The sequence below is a fragment of the Oryctolagus cuniculus genome, chromosome 7, assembly GCF_964237555.1.
Source record: "Oryctolagus cuniculus chromosome 7, mOryCun1.1, whole genome shotgun sequence".
In the NCBI taxonomy this organism is placed as follows: Eukaryota; Metazoa; Chordata; class Mammalia; order Lagomorpha; family Leporidae; genus Oryctolagus; species Oryctolagus cuniculus.
The window spans coordinates 46658077-46678382 of record NC_091438.1 but is presented as its reverse complement, the minus strand read 5'-3'; the positions used below and the strand labels follow the sequence as shown (position 1 = coordinate 46678382).

At 42.8% G+C, this 20306-nt stretch overlaps 1 protein-coding gene across 21 annotated transcripts in view; it reads right to left on the bottom strand.

Moving 5' to 3' along the window:
* Positions 1-20306, bottom strand: part of POGZ (pogo transposable element derived with ZNF domain) — a 60941-nt gene that overhangs the window by 9931 nt on the left and 30704 nt on the right. For 12 of the 21 annotated variants that reach the window (XM_051856070.2, XM_051856077.2, NM_001375378.1 and 9 more), the window contains 7 exon segments: positions 14742-14917; positions 13740-13848; positions 12283-12573; positions 11988-12206; positions 7500-7606; positions 6690-7027; positions 6151-6305 (listed from right to left, as the gene is read on the bottom strand). In XM_051856070.2, coding sequence (XP_051712030.2) covers positions 6151-6305; positions 6690-7027; positions 7500-7606; positions 11988-12206; positions 12283-12573; positions 13740-13848; positions 14742-14917 — 1395 coding nt within the window. 21 annotated transcript variants of the gene reach the window in all.

Genomic DNA, 20306 nt, shown 5'->3' with positions numbered 1-20306 from the left:
GAGTGCCTGGGTTTGATGCGTTACTCCCAATTCCAGTTTCTTGCAGGCAGACTCTGGGAAGCCACTGGTGATGACACAAGGAGTTCCACATGAGAGACCTGGATTGGGTTCCTGGCTGCTGGTTCTGGTCCAGAATAGTTCTGGACATTGTGTGCATTTGGGGAATAACCAGTGGATGGAAACTGTCTGCCTCTTGAATTAAAGAAAAAAAAAGCGCCAGTGGTTCTTCTGGGGTCCAAGGAACAGACCTCAGGGAACCCAGGTATCCTCTGAAATTATTTGCCAAAGAGTCAGTGTGTACTTTCCTAGGAGGAAGGTTCACAGGTTTTATTTACTCTCAAATTGCTCTGTAATACATTTAGAAACAATGCCTAGGGGGAAATAAGGTAAGAAATAAGAAATTCTACCTTGCGGAATGAGGAAAAGCTGTAAGATATGAAACTACTCCAAAAATTTATGGAAAATGTAATTAAATTAAAGGTTAAGTTTATTTCAGTGCAAAAAATTTTCAAATCCACACAGGTTTTTCATAATATGCATTTAATAAACTTTTTGAAGACCCCCTCATCTGCATGGATTTCAAAATTCTTTGTGCCAACATAAACTTACCTTTTTTAAAAAAGCTTTATTTTTTTATCAACTTGAAAGGCAGAGTACAGACAGGGAGAGAAAGATGGAAAGAGAGACCTTTCATCCACTGGCTTACTCTTCCAATGCTCACAAGAGCCAGGCCTGGGCCAAGCGAAGACAGGAACTTCATCTGTCTCCCACACGGGTGACGGAGCCCCGACCACACAATCCACGACATCCTTGACAGATATGCCTCCCACAGTAAGCACCAGCAGAAAGCTCGTGTCAGGAGCCAGGGTCAAAGCCAGGCTCTCAGATATGGGATGTGGGTGTTATAACCAACATCCTCACCACGAGGCCAAATGCCTGACCCTCCACAAACTTTTTGAAATACCTTCATACCTAAGCTGAACCCTCAAAAGAAACGGGTATGCCAGTCGGAGGAGCCAGGAGACGAGAGCAAAGGCATGTGTGTATGGGAGCTCCTGGCATGTCTGGGAAGCTCTCAGGAACTAGCCTGACAGTATTTTCTCCTCCTCCCACTTTGCAATTCACTTTTTTTTTTTTTTTTAAATTTTTTTGACAGGCAGAGTGGACAGTGAGAGAGAGAGACAGAGAGAAAGGTCTTCCTTTGCCGTTGGTTCACCCTCCAATGGCCGCCGCGGCCGGTGCGCTGCGGCCAGCGCACCGCGCTGATCCGATGGCAGGAGCCAGGAGCCAGGAGCCAGGTGCTTTTCCTGGTCTCCCATGGGGTGCAGGGCCCAAGCACCTGGGCCATCCTCCACTGCACTCCCTGGCCACAGCAGAGGGCTGGCCTGGAAGAGGGGCAACCGGGACAGAATCCGGCGCCCCGACCGGGACTAGAACCCGGTGTGCCGGCGCCGCTAGGCGGAGGATTAGCCTAGTGAGCCGCGGCGCCGGCCTGCAATTCACTTTTAATTTATTTCTTTTCTAGAACACATTTTCTTTTCTTTTCTTTTCTTTTTTTTTTTTTTTATTTTTTGACAGGCAGAGTGGACAGTGAGAGAGAGACAGAGAGAAAGGTCTTCCTTTGCCATTGGTTCACCCTCCAATGGTTGCCACGGCCGGCGCACCGCGCTGATCCGATGGCAGGAGCCAGGTACTTATCCTGGTCTCCCATGGGGTGCAGGGCCCAAGCACTTGGGCCATCCTCCACTGCACTCCCTGGCCACAGCAGAGAGCTGGCCTGGAAGAGGGGCAACCGGGACAGAATCCGGCGCCCCGACTGGGACTAGAACCCGGTGTGCCGGCGCCGCAAAGCGGAGGATTAGCCTAGTGAGCCGTGGCGCCAGCTTCTAGAACACATTTAAGCACTTGGTGCTTTCCAACCTTCTGTCTAAGCCTTTCTTATCCAATTTGTTTTTCCCAGGTAATCTCATTCAATCTCAAAAGCTTTTCCTATGACCTATGTAGCAAGCTCTATTGTCATAGCAGTCATACATTATCGATAATAACATCTGTCGTATCTCATTCTAAGAAAGTTAGTGAGATATGATAGCAACCCCTGACACATCAATTCTAAAAGGGAAGGAGCTGGTGTGGAGAAAGATTCAAAACGGAGAATGAACTGAGTCCTCATAGTAGCTCTTCTAACACTGTCCCTCCTCGCACCGTCATCCTCACCTACTTGACACCTAACAGTCTGCTACTTTGAGAAAACAAGATTAACTACAGCTTCTGTCTCCTGTCCTCTAATTTATGGAAGACTAGTTCCTTTATGTCTGTCTGAGTCATCCAACTCTTACTCTATGCGTTCTAAAACTGTCAGTTAGTTAGTTCTCACTCTCTGGCCTCTCCCACAGCCTCGTCCTCAGGACATTGGAACATGGTTATTAAGTCCTCTCCAGCAACCTTCCCTCGATCCTGCATCCTCCTCAGTGTACTGCTCTTTCTCCTTTCTATGAATATTAAGATATTTTTGAAAGATTAGAAGGGTAATCTACATCTGTTACCTTTAACTGGATGCTAAGGAGGTAGGTGTGTGTATGCCAAGGTAATGATGCCGGGGGAACAGTGTTAAATATTTTGGAAAAAAAATATCCTAGCCTAGGATAGCCACCATAGAAAACAGGAATAAGAATCAAGAGTTGCTGGGGCCAGTGCCATGGCACAGCAGGTTAAGCCACTGCCTGCACCAGCATCTCATATGAGCGCTGTTTTGAGTCCCAGCTGCTGCACTTCCAATCCAGCTTCCTGCTGATGCACCTGGGAAGGCCTCAGAAGATGGCCCAAATGCCTAGGCCTCTGCCACCCAAGTGGGAGACTCCTGAGCTTCTGTCTTCAGCCTGGCCCAGCCCCGGCTGCTGCAGCCATTTGGGGAGTGAACCAATGGAAGGAAGACCTCTGTTTCACTCTCTCTCCATAAATCTACCTTTCAAATAAATAAATAAATCTTATAAAAAATGAATCAAGAGTTGTAATCATCTATGCGTGTTGAACCCCTATGGGACTAATGAAAGCTATGCAGCCTCTCCCCTGACAAATGCACACAATCTGCCATGTTTCCATGTGATTTCCAGAGGTTCACAGGAAACCTAACCATCAAGCAGGCTAATGTCTCTGTATCCAATACTAAACTATGAAGCAGCTTTGAGCAAACCCATGAAAGAACTCTAAAGTCACACAGACTCCTAAAAAGTCATGCAATGCCCTTAAACACGTGTGAAGAAACACACAATGCTATTCAGATCATACTGTTTCCACAGTGAAATGTAACTCCAGGCATTTGAAAACAGACTAGGTATCAGACTGTATTGAGGGCTTATGATTGTTAGGTCTTGATAAAGGTATTAATAGCTATACACAGAAAAATATCCTTAGTTTTTAAAGATACATATAAAAGGATTTAGGGGTGAAATGTCATGATGTCTACAATGTCATTTTCACTTTGGAAGATAAGAATCTGAAAGGGAGTTAACAAAAGAATCTAAGAACAAAATTGACGTATCTAAGGAAAGGTGTCCACCTGTTTGGGTCAACAACTTCTTTTTAGTTGTAAGTTACTCAAAATTAAAAATCAGGGATAACAGAGTGGGATCCAAGAGGAAAAAAAAATCAATGAGGGTAAGCATTATCTGTTTCTTTTATTTAAGGAAAACTCAATATATAACAACATATCCTAGAATGCTAAAATCACTACCAATAGTTAGGTATCAAAATGAGTCAGGTATTTTCAGTGGGAGGTGGCAAATGAATTATTCTGGCTTCAAATTACAGAGAATGAAGGATTTTGGGTCCTCATCTGAACCAAACTGGCTACCTTGGCACCACATTACAGTGGCATGACTGGTTGCATTACACATTCTAATCCTACAGGATTAGTCCTAAATTCCACTGTATTCCAATATGGAAGTTACCTGCTAGTGAACACCTGAAATATGGCATATTCAGAATGAGAACTGTATTTCAGAAAATTAAAGAATGTTAAGATGTCACATTAATTTTTACTTTCTGCTACATTTCAAAATGATTGACAGTACTTCAAAATGTTAGTGGAAAACTGAATTAAAAGGTAAGTCTACAGGGCAGGCATTTGGTACAGTAGTTAAGATACTGCTTGGGAAGCTCATGTTCCATACTGGAGTACCTGGATCAATTCCCAGCTCCACTTCCATTTCCAGCTTCCTGCTAATGTGCAACCTGGGAAGCAGCCAAGTGATGGCTTGTCTTCCACATGGGAGACATTGATTAAGTTCCTGGCTTCAGTCTCGCTGTCCTGGCTGTTGTAGGCATGTGAAGGGTGAACCAGTGGATGGAAGATTCCTCTCTCTCAAATAAATAAAAAGACAAGTTTATTTTGGTGCAAAAAATTTTTGAAATCTAAGCATAGAAGAGTGCTTCAGAATGTTCATGGAAAATGCGCATTATTAAAAAAAAACTAAGCATGGATTTTAAAATTTCTCTGCACCAAAATAATATTTCCATTTTTGAAGTATCTTTATATTTTTGATAGATTTAATATACTATTAAAATTGTTTTTAAAAAATTTATTTACAATGACTACTGAAAAAATTAAAATGACATATAAGTTCACATTGTATTTCTACTGACCAGAACTAGCATCTAAGTCATTCACGAGAATCTCATTCACCTTGCCTATAGTTGGTTCAGGAACAGCCCTACGACCCAATCCTTACACACAAGAAACAGATGCAGGAAGACAGAGGAAGAATGTTCTCTTCTTTGGACAATTATGTGCCTGAGTGTAGAACATGAGATTAACTGCTACCGTGCTCATGATCCACACAAAAGAATGAAGAAACAGAGCAAGACAGTCAAGCTCTGAACTTGAAGCCGGCTCCCCACTAGATCTCTCAAATACAGGACCTAACAGATGTCTTTACTGCTTAATTCATTTTTAGTTAATTTGCAGGTTTATAAAGAAAACATGCACATTTCTCTATTATTCTTTTCATTATTCAACATGCTTCCAATCATCTAAAAACTTGTCTTACTAATTCGCACCCACTTAAATCCTAAAAGTTTAGGCAGCATTTTCTGTGAAACCTGGCCATTAGGACCACTTCTGTTTTTTCTTTCTTTTCCCTCCCTCCCTCCTTTTCTTTCCTTTCCTCCCTTTCCCCTTCCTTTTCCCCCCCTTCCTCCCTTTTTTAAAGATTTATTTATTTATCTATTTGAAAGGTAGAGTGATAGAGAGGCAGAAAGATCCTTCATCTGCTAGTTCATTCCCAAAACGGCTGCAATGGCAAAGGCTGGGCTAAGTCACAACCAGGAGCACGGAACTCCATCTGGGTCTCCCATGTGAGTGGAAGGGACATCAGCACTTGGGCCATTATCCAGTGTTTCTCAGGTACATTAGGAGAGCACTAGGTTAGAAGTGGAGAAGCTGGGACTTGAACTGGAGCTCCAATATGGGATGCCGGCATCTCAAGAGACAATTTAACCTGCTGTGCCACAGTGCTGGCCCCTATCACTGGTTTCATACAATGTAAACATTCAAATATACTAGCTTATTCTCAGATTTTCCTACATTTACATAATTTTTATCTTTTCAACAAAACTGGACATCTCCTAAAGGTTATTAGATATATTCTTAAGTCTGGGTTCAAATTCTCAGTGTCATCTTACTGGAGATGTATTCTCTTAAGCAAGGGTCTCAATACTGTGAGCTTGAGTTCCCTCATCTGTGAGGTGTACAGTGTAGGTAACACCCCAAACTCATCAAGTATTTCACTGAAAGCACTGTCTTAATGATGAAGTACTTTATCATGGTGTATTTTATCCTACGTATAGCCCATCAGGATACTAAGTGGAGGTCCAAATAAGAACAGCCTAAGCAATAAATCCTTGACATGTGTTTCTCTAGAGTGGTTCCTGAACAAATCCCCTAATAAATTAGAATCTAGCACTAAACTCAACTCATGCTTGAACAAAGTAGGCAGTAAGAAAACAGGGTCAGTAGAACTCAGTTGTGATGTGTGAAGTATCTCCTCTATACTGTTACCCACATGTGACTCAACAGAACAGGCTCCCCCAGTGCTATTCAGTGTGTGAAGAGCAAGGTATATCCCCCTAGAGTTTAAGAGTTCCCAAACTTACTAGTAGATTCATAGGGACTATGAACATTTTCCAAGTGACACTGGAGCTGGAAGGGAGTGGAAAACTGGCGGTAACAGTGTTGGCAGATAGTATGACCATCTACCTCACCATTCTGCTGATCAAGTTCTACGTGATGTTTCATATGGTTCATGAATCTGTAGCACAGCACAAAGTACAGAAAACATAAAAAATCAGTATCCTTTGATAAATATATGGTAGCATCACAGAACAAACATTGCCTGCTCCCTGGTACCCCACAAACTTCTCGTTTGTGACAGTCCTTTTTGGAGCCCAGAAAGACAACGGGTTCCTGAAACTAAGAAAACACTATGGAAGGAAATGCATTGGCCTCCTTTACTCTATCTGAAGTTAACTTTTATTACAATGTCTCCTTCTATAGAACTAGTTACCGTTTTATAACAATTCCCAGCAAGACAGCATAACTGTTGGGATCATTCTTCAAATTCAAGGACTTAACATAAAAGAAAATTAAAGTCTTCTCTTGTCCAAGGCGACCTCCCAGGCTCTTCAACACTTACCGAATGTTGTTCTTCAGCCTCTTGGTACAGTGTGGGCATCGGAAAGATGTGGCGACCTTAGGGAAGTTCGTGAGCTGGGCTACTTTGCCACCATCCCGTCCATAATAAAAGTCATCTACCAGCATAATGAGCTTGGTCTGCACAGCATCCCCCACATTCTCATTTGGCTCTGGTACTTTGGTAGGTGGTGACAAAGCAGGAATAGGTGTAGAAGAGGGTGTGGAAGCAACAGGAGCTGTTTTCTCAGGGGACGGTGGCTTTGTTGCTGATGCGACACTGGGTTCAGGATCCAGAGACTTTCCTTTCTTCTGATACTCAACCATTTCTGGGCAACAGTACTATAAAGAAGGAAGATATGGAATCATTATCCTGAGAGCCAGGGTGTGTTAACTCCTTCATTTCAATAACATTCCTTGGTAATATTTTAGTTCTAGGTATTGTCAGCCGGCTTTCATGCCTCAGTTTTCTACAGGGTTTACAGTGTATATTTACCCCTGCCTGTCTTATATCTGTTAACCACTCACATAATTTGGCCCCAAGCTCTCTGGTAGACGGTTCTGGTTATTTAACAAACCTGTTCTCCTATGCTAAGAAAGTAAGGTCACATATGTTCTACTGAAGGGTCTTTAAATATTTCCTGTCACATTCCAAAGTATGCAGCTCTTTTAGAACAGAGCAAGAGAAAGACAAACTTCCAAAAGCTTCTGGGTCATTTCAGAGCCCCTGCTTCCTAGGCTCCCCATGTGAAGGAGGAGGTCTATGACGTGGCAGCCACTTAGGCGGGACCCCATCACAGGCAGGATGACTTACACACATGTGACCTCGCAAAGCTTCAGTGACACGGAATTGAGCGTTACACCGTGGACAAATTTTCCGTCCACCATCCTGGAGGTCAAACACTGGGATGGAAGAGGCCACTGCAAGAAGTAAGAATTGATAAGATTAATGTGACAATACTGGCAAGAACATACATACTCCCTGACAAGTATGCACTAGGTAAGGAAGCATGAGATCACCACGCTCGAAGCACACTCCTTCTACTCTTCTAATTCTAGGCTGGGAGTCGGCCAGCTGTAGCCTGTATATCAAAGGCAAGGCAGTCACCAGTTTCTGTTTGGCCTGTGAGGAAAGACTGACTTTTACATTATTTTTCTGGTTAGGAAGGATTTTTTTTTTTTTTAATAAATGGGGTCATACAGTATCTGTCCTAAGACTGGCTGGCTTATTCCACTCAGCACAATGTCCTCAAGACTCACCAGTGCTGTAGTCTATGTCAGAATTTCCTTCCTCTCCACTGTTGAGGAACGGTTTTTTGTTTTGTTTTTGGTTATTTTTACTCTGCAAATTGTTGAACTCTTTACTCAGTAGAGTTGGTCTTCCATGTATGAAGTTAATTGAAAATCAATTTTAGTGGAGAAGGGGACGGGCAATGGGAGAGGGAAGAGGTGGAGGGGTGGGAGAGTGGGTAAGGTGGGAAAAATCACTATATTCCTAAAGTTGTACTTAAGAAATGCATGAAGTCTGTATTCCTTAAATAAAAGGTTTCTTTGGGGGGAAAAAGAAAGAAAGAGAGGGAGAGAGAGAGGAAGGGAGGGGAGAGAGAGAGGGAGGGAGGAAGGGAGAAAGGGGGAAGAAAGAGGGAGAGAGGGAGAGAGGGAGAGAGGGAGAGAGGGAGAGAGGGAGGGAGGGAGGGAGGGGGGAAGGAAGGAAGGAAGGAAGGAAGGAAGGAAGGAAGGAAGGAAGGAAGGAAGGAAGGAAGGAAGGAAGGAAGGAAGGAAAGATTTCCTTCCTTCTGGAACCTAGTATGTCACTGGATGTCTGGGTCACATTTTGCTTATCTGTTCAATCAGCGGGTACCTGGATTGTTTTCACTTTTCAGCTGTTGTAAATAATGCTATGAACATGAGTGTACTAGCATCTGTTCTAATTCCTCTTTTTTTAAGATTTATGCATTTGTTTATAAGTCAGAATTAGAGAGAGGAAAAAGTGTGTGCGTGTGCACACGCACATACACACACACACAAACACACACAGAGAAAGAGAAAGAGAAAGAGAGGAAATTCTATCTGCTAGTTCACTCCCCAAATGACGATGACAGCTAGGGCTGGGAGAGGCTGAAGCCAGGAGCCATGGGCTTCCTCTGGGTCTCCCACTTAGGTGGCAGGGGCCCAAACACTTGGGCCATCTTCTGTAGCCTTCCCAGGTATATTAGCAGGGAGCTGGATTGGAAGTTGAGCAGCCGGGACATGAAATGGCATCCTTATGGGATGCCAGCATTGCAGATGGTAGCTTAACCTCCTGTACCACAGTGCCAGCCCATAGTCCTTCCTTTCAATCCTTTTGGGGATATACCCAGAGGTGGAATTCCCAGTGCATATGATAACTGTACCTTTATTTTTTGAAGAACCACCACACTGTTTTCCATGGTAGCTGCATCATTTATATTCCCCCAACAGTGTGGAAAGGTTCTACGTTCTCGACATCCTCACCAGCATTTTTGATTTTCTGTTTTTTTTTTTTTTTTTTTTTTAATGGTAGTTATGCTAATAAGTTATTTCACTGTAGTTTGGATTTGCATTTCTCTAATGATAGTGATGCTGAGATTTTTAAATATGCTTATGGCCATTTTATACTTTTCTATGGAGAAATGTCTATTCAAGTCTTCTGTCCATTAAAAAAAATTTGTGAGGCAGAGAGACAGAGATAGACAAATGAACAGATATTCTCCCATCCGCTGGTTCACTGCCCAAATGCTCATAATGGCTGGGACCTGACCAGGCTGAAGGTGGGAGCAAGGAACCTAAACCCAATCCAATCTCCCATGTGGGTGGCAGGAACTCAATTTCTTGAGCTATCACCACCACCTCCCAGGGTCTACAATAGCAGGAAGCTGGAGTCAGAACCCAGGTATTGATATGGCACAGGTATCTGCCCTAGCATCTTGGCCATAAAGTTAAAACACCTGCTCTTTTGCCTATTTTTAAAAAAGATTTATTTAATTAATTAATTAATTAATTAATTTTATTTGAAAGGCAGAGTTACAGAGAGGCAGAGGGAGACAGCCAGGAGCCAGGAGCTTCTTCCTGGTCTTCCACACAGGTGCAGGGACCTAAGGACTTGGACCATCTTCTACTGCTTTCCTAGGCAATAGCAGAGAGCTGGAGCGGAAGTGGAGCAGCAAGGTTTTGAATCAGCACCTATATGGGATGCTGGCATGGCAGGCGGTGGCTTTACCTGCTAGGCCACAGCGCTAGCCTCTTGCCCATTTTTTAATTGCCAGTTTACTTGAGTTGTAGGAGTACTGCATTTTTCTAGATATTAACCACTTACATATATATAATTAGCAAATATTTTCTCCCATTCTGTGGGTTGTCTTTTCAATGTGTTGGTAACAGTACTTTGCTGCACAAAAGTCTTAAATTTTGATGTAATACATTTATCTTTTTTTTTCCCTTTTCTTGCCTGTTTTTAGAGTCATCTCCAAGAAAGATAAACATTGTCAAATTCAGTACCACGATGATTTTCTCACTTATTTTCTCCTAAGAGTTTTACAGTTTTTCTTGAATTTTTAAATCTTGATCCAATCCAATTTGAGTTAATTTTTGTATTTGGTATAAGGTATGGGCCTAATTTCATTATCTGAAAAATTAATATCCAGTTTTCCCAGCACTGTTGGTTAAAGGTTTCCATGTTTTTAAATAGCTGAAATAAAAGCAAAAGAATAACATTTTCTGGGGCCGTTGCTGTGGCTCACTTGGTTGATCCTCCGCCAGCGGCACCGGCATCCCATATGTGTGCCGGGTTCTGGTCCCGGTTGCTCCTCTTCCAGTCCAGCTCTCTGCTGTGGCCCGGAAGGGCAGTGGAGGATGGCCCAAGTGCTTGGGCTCCTGCACCCGCATGAGAGACCAGGAGAAAGCGCCTGGCTCCTGGCTTTGGGTCAGCGTAGCTCCGGCCGTAGAATGGAAGGAAGACCTTTCTCTCTGTCTCTCTCACTGTCTAACTCTATCTGTCAAAATAAATAAATAAATAAATAAATAAATAAAAGAATAAAATTTTCTGACACAGAAAATTACATGAAACTGAAATTTCAGAGACCCTGAGTATTCTCAGTGGAGCACACAGCCATATTCACTAATTTATGGGTCATCTGTGGCTGCTTCTATACTACATGGCACAGATGAACAGCTGCAACAGAGCTCAGATGATGCACAAAGTCTAAAATATGCTGGGCCCTAGACAAAAAGTTTGTCAACTGCTGCTCTAGACCACTGAAAACCCTCACTATGCTCTTACCCTCCTACTGAAACCCTCTATCCACAGGGCCAGGGCTGTGGTATAGAAGGTTAACCTTCCACCCGCAGTGCCAGGATACAATACAGGCACTGGTTCAAGTTCCAGCTGCTTCACTTTTTTTTTTTTTTGACAGGCAGAGTGGACAGTGAGAGAGAGAGAGAGAGAGAGAGAGAGAAAGGTCTTCCTTTGCCGTTGGTTCACCCTCCAATGGCCGCCGCGGCCAGTGCGCTGCGGCTGGCGCACCGCGCTGATCCGGTGGCAGGAGCCAGGAGCCAGGTGCTTTTCCTGGTCTCCCCATGGGGTGCAGGGCCCAAGCACCTGGGCCATCCTCCACTGCACTCCCTGGCCACAGCAGAGAGCTGGCCTGGAAGAGGGGCAACTGGGACAGAATCCGGCGCCCCAACCGGGACTAGAACCTGGTGTGCCGGCGCCGCTAGGCGGAGGATTAGCCTAGTGAGCTGCGGCGCCGGCCGCTGCTTCACTTCTGATCCAGCTCCCTGCTTATGTGCCTGGTGAGCAGTGGAAGATGGTCCAAGTGTCTGGGCCCCTGCCCCATGTGGGAGACCTGGAAGAAGCTCCCGGCTCCTGGCTTCGGATCAGCCCAGTTTCGGCCGTTGCGGCCATTTGGGGAGTGAACCAGCAGACGCAAGAGCTCTCTCTCTGTAACTGTCTTTTAAATAAATGAATACATCTTAAAACAAACAAAAACCTCTATCCAAATCCCAACTTTAAAGTCTTGTTCAGAAAACTATTTCTTCCATGAAGCCACCTTTGATTATTCCAACCATCTCTGATCAGTCAATCCATTTCACCAATCCATACACAGAATTCCTTGGAGCTGTTTTGGTTACACTTTTCACAACTGGCTGTACTCTTCACTACATTAGTATCTGTGAAAACAGACTGCAGCAACTATGTTCTTTTTTATTTCCCTCAGAGTATAAAATAAATACTTTATTAAAATTTTTCAATGACTGCTGCTCAGAGGTTCTCAGCCTACTGTACCTTTCATTGAAGACTCAGGTCCGCTGGTTCTTTGAGAGCTGTGGGCAGAGCTGTTGTTGGATACTACTGCTGGCCCAGGGCTCTGGCCCAGGGAAGGGATGGTGTTAAGGGTATTCACCAATTTGGCCACTTCATTGCTATTTTCACCTGTCACCCCAGGTCGCTTCACAGTGACAAAGCTGGCAATGCTCACTGCAGGTGGAGAGGGGAAGGAGGGAGCTACATTGACCAGGTGATCATCTGCTCTCCACCCGCCACCTCACCCCAGCTCTGCCACTGTCTTCCCAAGCCTTACCTAGTTTGGGATTTGAGGTCTGGTTGGACTGGCCTGGAGGCTGAACAGCTAGTTGTCCCAGTGAGGTCGGCTGTGTGGCAGTGGGAGTGGTGGAAGTGCTGGGTGTAGACTTGGTCTGCTGGGCCTGGGACTGTGGGACGGTGCTCCTAATGGTCAGAGTGGCTGGGATGACGGTGGTGAAAGTGTTGGTGGTGGGCCTCACTGGCATTGCGGAGCCTGGTCTCACTGGGGTCATCTGAGAGAACACCTGGGGAACTCCAACTGTCGGCTTAACAAACTGGGTGCCTGGGGCTTCAAAAGAGAGACAAAGAAGAGACAAATACTGATCAGTAAGCTCACCTACAACAAATGCTCCCTGCCTTGACTGGAAATACTAAGACAGGGAAAGATTATTTCCCCAAACTGACAACTGTCAGGTTACTAGGAGTAGCACAGATTCTAAAGTCTAAAAATACAGGTGTCCACATTGGTGAAATACATTCCCCTAACAGAAATTAGGTAACCTAAAACCATTAAATCGAGTAAGATTCCCATCAAGTCCCCCCTACCCAAACACCTTACCACACTGCCTTAAACACAATCAGTAGCTTCAGAGCAGTACTGCAGAACAAAGGGTGGGAGACAGTATGGGTGCATATAAGCCAAAGGGCAGACTTGATCCTGAAAAAAGGGATGCTTCTTTCTCAGAACACTGAAAAAGTCCTCTCTCATACATACACTCACAGAAGACAGACTGTGCCATTCCAGTAGACTGTCCCAAAGGAGAACATCTCTGGAGACAATTCCACTGAGAAATATTTAAGAAATATCAGAACATGATAGGCTAAGCTGCTTAGACTGAAGGCCAAAAAAACAACCCTGCAGGTTCTGAGAAAACACTCAAATATTTCACAAGATAAGCTACAGATATACCTTTACAAGCAACTAATTTTTTTTTGGCCTAAATTACAGTAAACTTACACACAAGAAATGTGTGGAGGAATTTGTAAGATTTTTAAAAATCCAATCTTTAGATTCCTAAAATTCTATCTAGTCACTGGTAGTATTATTCAAAGGGTATATATTCCATTTATTAATATCTAAAATTTGTGTATAAAATTAAAGCAAAATAAAGTTTATAATCCCACCAGGTGAGCAGATGTCTGAGGAGTACAGAATTTGGTAGTTTGTATTGATAATTTTCCTTCAGGATAGACGTAATAGCTGACTGAAACAGCAGTTACTGAAGATGACTAGATAACCCATTTTAGTGCCTCATGAAGGGTGGTGAAAAGCTAAACAGAAAAATAAATAAAGCCACCACCCTGGCCAAAGGTTAGAAACTTTTTTTAATTTTGGCTTAAATCATTAAGATTGTTATTTTTTTCAGTACATTTTTAAGTGACCTAGAATATTTCCAACAATAAAAGCAAATCTGGATGCCAGTTTATTCCAAGTGGAGAGACATTTTTCCTTACCTGGGACTAGTGTAATTGGTCTAACCGTTTGGCCTTGCTGTACGTTCAGCACAATCCCAACCTGATTCATTGCATTTTGTACAGGCCGGACATTCCTTACAGGAAATCCCTGTATTAAAAAGCAAAATGATCTTTAATATGGAGTCCACTAACACTAGCAAAGACTGCAGTATGACCTGTATCCAAAAAAATTTTCACACTTTTAACCTAACGGTTCTCTCTAGAGTTAAGAGCTTCTAAATGATTGAGATGTAGAAATTTAGGAGATTTGGCAAATTTTTGAGTGACAAAATACCAAAACTGGAGCTTTGGCACGTAAGAGCAAAAAATGTAAACCTATTTCCTGATTTAAGAGAGCTGCAGCTGAAAAAAACGTAACCACAAAATGGCCTCCAAACTGTTAAAAAGCATAAAAGGAAAAATACTAAGAGTATTCATCAGTATGAGTCAACATAAGCAATCCTAAGAAACTGTTACCAAAGTCAGCCTCAAGCCCATAAATCTCTGGCAAGTTTATGAAAAGGGTAAACTCAGGAAGCCCCAGGAAAAATACTCACCTTTAGATTCCATACTCAGAATCAGGATTTTAACCTCAAATCACCACATTATATATCACATAAATCATCCTCCTCCTCTTCCAGAGATCTCCATCATATTCCCAATTTCATAGACAGACCTCCAAAAGTCAATTAACTCACCCCACGGGAAGAAAAGCAACCCCAAGGCAAAGGGTGAATCGTTTTAGAGCCACGTGTGAAGGCTTCCTAATCCAAGTTTTCCCATTAATTTCTGTCCAGACCTTCATTCAATCATTTAAAAGACCTCTAAGGGGATATGGAGGAGCCAATAACACAGCCACGAAGCTATGCTAGGCTTTCTACAAAGATCAGTATCCGATTACCACACAGCCAATGAGAAAGCTGGTCAAAGGACAAGTCTCAGGAACCCGAAGCAAGGCAGTCTTTCCCTGCTCTACCAATCCCAGAACTCAGTTTTACTCACCTGTGTAGTGATGAATATTGGTTGCGAAGCCACGGGGGAACTAGTCACATGATTGGCATTCTGCATGACCTGAACTGGCCTCAACACTGGCTGAGTAACCATTGTGCCCAGGCCTGGGGCTGGATTCTGGGTCAGAATGAGCGGCTGTCCACCTTGCTGGACCAAAGGATTGCCAGCTGAAGAGTAAAAGGGAGAAGCAGGGGAGAAAGCAATGTTACAAACAATGCGAAGCCCACATTTTATAAACATTCTGGTCTTAGAAAGGCAATAGTGTCCCACATATCAAATAGTCAAGACAGTCACTCACCTCTGCTTTAATGTCACCAAACTCACCAGAAATTTAAGCTTCACCCAAATATACAACTGACAGAAAAAGAGGTGGGTAGGGAAGAGTCACTAATATCCCACCTGTATGTCTTAAGTAGGGCCGAAAGACATCTTTAGATTTCTACGTGGCTATTACCTTGATTAAGAAAATTTAAGTGGCCACACGGTCTTCACACCAAATCGGTGGAATAAAAGAATATGTAAGTCTTTTTCATATTTTAGCTAAGTAAAACTATTTGGTCAAAATCTAACTTGTTGTTAGCTAATCTCTCTTAATCTTCCTGAAAAAGCAATGTTCACCAGCAAAACATTAACTAAGCAAGTATACAGAATCTAAAGAAAGACATCTCTTCCTAGCGAGTCAAGTCTGAGAAAGGTGGGAGTCTCTAAACAGCCACTGTCCTTTAGAGGGGTGTGAATGCAGACAATTAACAGGCTTCTCTCTCTCTCTCTGTCTCATGTCATCAGGGCTGAAAATAGAAGTCAGACTTGGTCAAACATTAACCCACACTAAATGAAAATGATACTTCAGAAGATAATGATTTCTTCATAAATAAGTATTAATAAATATCATTAGGTTAAAAAATCATTAATACTAAGCTTGATTTACAAATACTTAAAACTGGATAGAAAATTTCAGAGAACCAATCAATATACTTAAGCCAAAGATTCAAGTATAATATTGCCTCAACTTTTCACCCCAAATTATCAGAATGGAATGGGTCCTTTGAACTTTATGTTCCACTTGACAGATGTAGTCAGTGTTACTACAGAGATGACCAAAGAGTGGGTACACAGGTAGATATCAACAGGCCAACAATGCCTTGTCCCAAACTCTCCTACAAATTAAGAGCTCATTAGTACACAAGACCTTCAGTTACTGGGCCAGCAGACTGGTGATTACAGAGGCTGACAGATAAACACACACAAACTAGCAGGTTTTACCTATGCTCACTATCCTGGTAATTTATTCACTATATATATTTAAAATTTAAATGTTTTATTGTGGAGAAGTTCAAGCACAAATAAAAATATAATAAATCCTCACATTAGATCACCCAGCTTCAATAATTATTAATTAATGGTCAATCATATTTCATCTATACTGCCTACACTCAAAATTTCCCATATTATTTTGAATCAAGTCCCAGATCATATCTGTAAACATTTCAGTATGTATCTTTATAAGGTAGGGACTGACAAAAAGGAGAAAGAATCACATCACCATTATTACTGCTAAACTTCTGTAGTAATTCTTCAATATCAAATACCCAGTTAGAATTCAAATATATAACTGTCTATATTTTTTAAAAACATCTGAATCAGGTTACAAAATTACTGAAAAGTTCAAGTGATAGATATATTTCTTATGCCTCTTAATCTATGGGTTCCCTATCCATCTCTTATTATCCTTCTGAAATTTATACAAAAAGGAGAAAGAATCACATCACCATTATTACTGCTAAACTTTTGTAGTAATTCTTCAATATCAAATACCCAGTTAGAATTCAAATATATAACTGTAGCCGGCGCCGTGGCTCAATAGGCTAATCCTCCACCTTGCGGCGCCGGCACACCGGGTTCTAGTCCCGGTTGGGGTGCCGGATTCTGTCCCGGTTGCCCCTCTTCCAGGCCAGCTCTCTGCTATGGCCAGGGAGTGCAGTGGAGGATGGCCCAGGTGCTTGGGCCCTGCACCCCATGGGAGACCAGGAAAAGCACCTGGATCCTGGCTCCTGCCATCGGATCAGCACGGTGCGCCGGCTGCAGCGGCGGCCATTGGAGGGTGAACCAACGGCAAAGGAAGACCTTTCTCTCTGTCTCTCTCTCTCACTGTCCACTCTGCCTGTCAAAAAAAATAAAAAAATAAAAAAAAAAAACCAAATATATAACTGTCTATATTTTTTAAAAACATCTGAATCAGGTTACAAAATTACTGAAAAGTTCAAGTGATAGATATATTTCTTATGCCTCTTAATCTATGGGTTCCCTATCCATCTCTTATTATCCTTCTGAAATTTATGGTTGAAAAATACAGGTCAAGAAAAAATACATATTTTTAAATCATTATTTTAACTGCTAGGGCAAAAGGAAATAATCTCTTATTTATTATTTGCCTTAAGCCTTAAACTCTCAGATAAGCACTGGCTCAGTTTCCCAATTAAATAAGGGAGGGAAGGATAATTTTTTTAAAAAACTCATGTGGAAGTAATTAGCAAGTCTATAAAGACAGGCAAAGTTCCCATGAAAACTGTAATATAGCATTTTCTGTTAATATTCTCTCTTACATCAGGGTCATGTTTCAATTTGGGTGGATTGTTAGGACTTTCCCAAACATACAGTGCAAATAAAATATGAATTTCTAAATCTAGATTATATCCACAATTCAATGGAAAGTAAGTATCAGCATATGGCAAGACACACCGGGTAAATGAAAGTATGTTTATTTATCTAGGGGCATTTTTATTTATTTTAGAAGCATTTTAAATGATTTCTGTCATCTTCATTTTTGTTCAAAGAATATCTAACCATTCAAGTATCTTACACAGATTTCCCGAGGAGAAAAAGAAGCAGAGTTCTAGGGCTTAACAACAAAGAGCCTTTAGAAGAATTAGACAGTTTTCTACCTCCAAGTTTACTCTCAAATAAACTTGGGACCACAACCATACACTCATGAAATAAGGGAGGAATATCAGCAGCTTCTCTCATAATACATTGTAAATATCCCAAAATTTTACTCCAGACACTTAAAATCCTCCAAACCCTAGCTTTATTGGGATATAATCTACGTATTATGCATTTAAGTACACAACTCAGTGGATTTTGGTATATTCACAGGTTATGCAACTATCATCCCTATTTAATTCCAGAATATTTTTATCATCTCAAAAAGAAACTCCATATCCATTAGCAATTATTCCTCATTTTCTTCTTCCCAGCCCCTTAGCAACCACTAATCTTTCTATCTCTGTTGATTTGTCTATTTTGGACATTTCATAAAAATGAAATCATACAATGTGACCTTTTGTACCTGGCTTCTGTCACTGGATATGTTTTCAAGGTCCCTCCATGTTATGACCTAAGTCACCATTTCATTCTGTGTTTATTTTTTTTATTTTTTATTTTTTTTGACAGGCAGAGTGGACAGTGAGAGAGAGACAGCGAGGAAGGTCTTCCTTTGCCATTGGTTCACCCTCCAATGGCCGCCGCAGCTGGCGCACTGCGGCCGGCATACTGCGCTGATCCAATGGCAGGAGCCAGGTACTTATCCTGGTCTCCCATGGGGTGTAGGGCCCAAGCACTTGGGCCACCCTCCACTGCACTCCCTGGCCACAGCAGAGAGCTGGCCTGGAAGAGGGGCAACCAGGACAGAATCCGGCGCCCCTACTGGGACTAGAACCCGGTGTGCCGGCGCCGCAAGGTGGAGGATTAGCCTAGTGAGCCGTGGCGCCGGCCTTGTTTTTTTTTTTTTTTAAGATTTATTTATTTATTTGAAAGTCAGAGTTAAACAGAGAGAGGAGGAGAGGCGGGGGGGGGGGGGGGGGGGGAGGGAGAGGGGGAGGGGGAGAGGGGGAGAGCGAGAGGGAGAGGTCTTCCATCCAATGTTTCACTCCCTAGTTGGCTGCAACGGCCAGAGCTGCGCCTATCTGAAGCCAGGAGCCAGGAGCTTCTGCTGGGTCTCCCACACAGGTGCAGCAGCCCATCTTCTACTGCTTTCCATAGCAGAGAGCTGGATTGGAAGTGGAGCAGCTGGGACTTGAACCGGAGCCCATATGGGATCCCAGCACTGCAGGCAGCGGCTTTACCCTCTACACCACAGCTCCAGCCCCTTATTCTGTTTTATATAATATTCCATTGTATGGATAGGAAACATTTTGCTTATCCATTCACCAATTGGATGATACTCAAGTACTTCCCACTTTTTGACCATAATGAACAATGCTGCTATGAACTTTTTTTTTTTTTTTTTTTTTTTTTTTGGACAGGCAGAGTTAGACAGTGAGAGAGAGTCAGAAAGAAAGGTCTTCCTTCTGTTGGTTTACTTCCCAAATGGCTGCTACAGCTGGTGCGCTGTGCCAATCTGAAGCCAAGAGCCAGGTGCTTCCTCCTGGTCTCCCATGCGGGTGCAGGGCCCTAGCACTTGGGCCATCCTCCACTGCCCTCCCGAGCCACAGCAGAGAGCTGGACTGGAAGAGGAGCAACTAGGACAGAATCCGGCGCCCCGACCGGGACTAGAACCCAGTGTGCTGGCACCACAGGCGGAGGATTAGCCAATATTTGTGTGAATGCACAATATTTGTGTGAGAGTTTTCAATTCCTTAGATATACAGTAGGAGTAGAACTGCTGGGTCATACTGGAATGTTTGGATTTGAGTACTACTAATGTACACCCTGGGGGACAGCAAACAATGGCTCATGAGTTTAGGTCCCTGTCATCCACACAGGAGACCCACTGTGTTCCCAATTCCTGACTTCCGCCTAGCCCAGCCCTGGCAATTTTAGGAATTTGGGGGAGTGAACCAGAAGTTGGGAGACCTTGTTTCTCTGCCTTTCAAATTAATCAATTAATTACTTAAAAACTGCTGGGTTATACAGTAATTTTCTGTTTAAATGTGTGAGAAACTGCCAACTGTTTTCCAAAGTGACCACACTGTTTTACCGTCTTACCAGAAATTCACAACAGTTTTCTTACATTCCTAATACATGTTCTTACATTTCTTACATTCCTAATACATGTTCTTGTTCATAACAATAAGATAGCTTTTTAACTTCAGTTATCCTAGTGGTATCTGTGTGTGTGTGTGTGTGTGTGTGTGTGTGCGCGCGCGCGCATGTGTGTTTGATAGGCAGGCAGTGAAAGGTCCCCATTTGTGCCTCCCATGGCAGAGGCTGCATCAGAGCCATGAACTGGGAGCATAATCCAAGTGTTCCACATGAGTGGCAGAGGTTCAATTACTTGAATCATTACCTGCTGCCTCCCAGGTCTGTGTAGTAGGAAGCTGGAGTTAAAAGCCAGGAATCAAACTCAGGGACTTCAATGTAGGAACACTAGGCCAAATACCTGACATTTTAAATTGACATTTCTCTAAAAACTCATGATTCTACAGGCCATTGTATATCTTCTCTGGAGAAATGTCTTTTATTGGGTCCTTTGTTTAAAATTTTTATTTGTTTGAAAGGCAGACAGAAAAGAGAGGACTCCGTCTGCTGGTTTACTCCCCAAATGCCTGCAACAGGCAG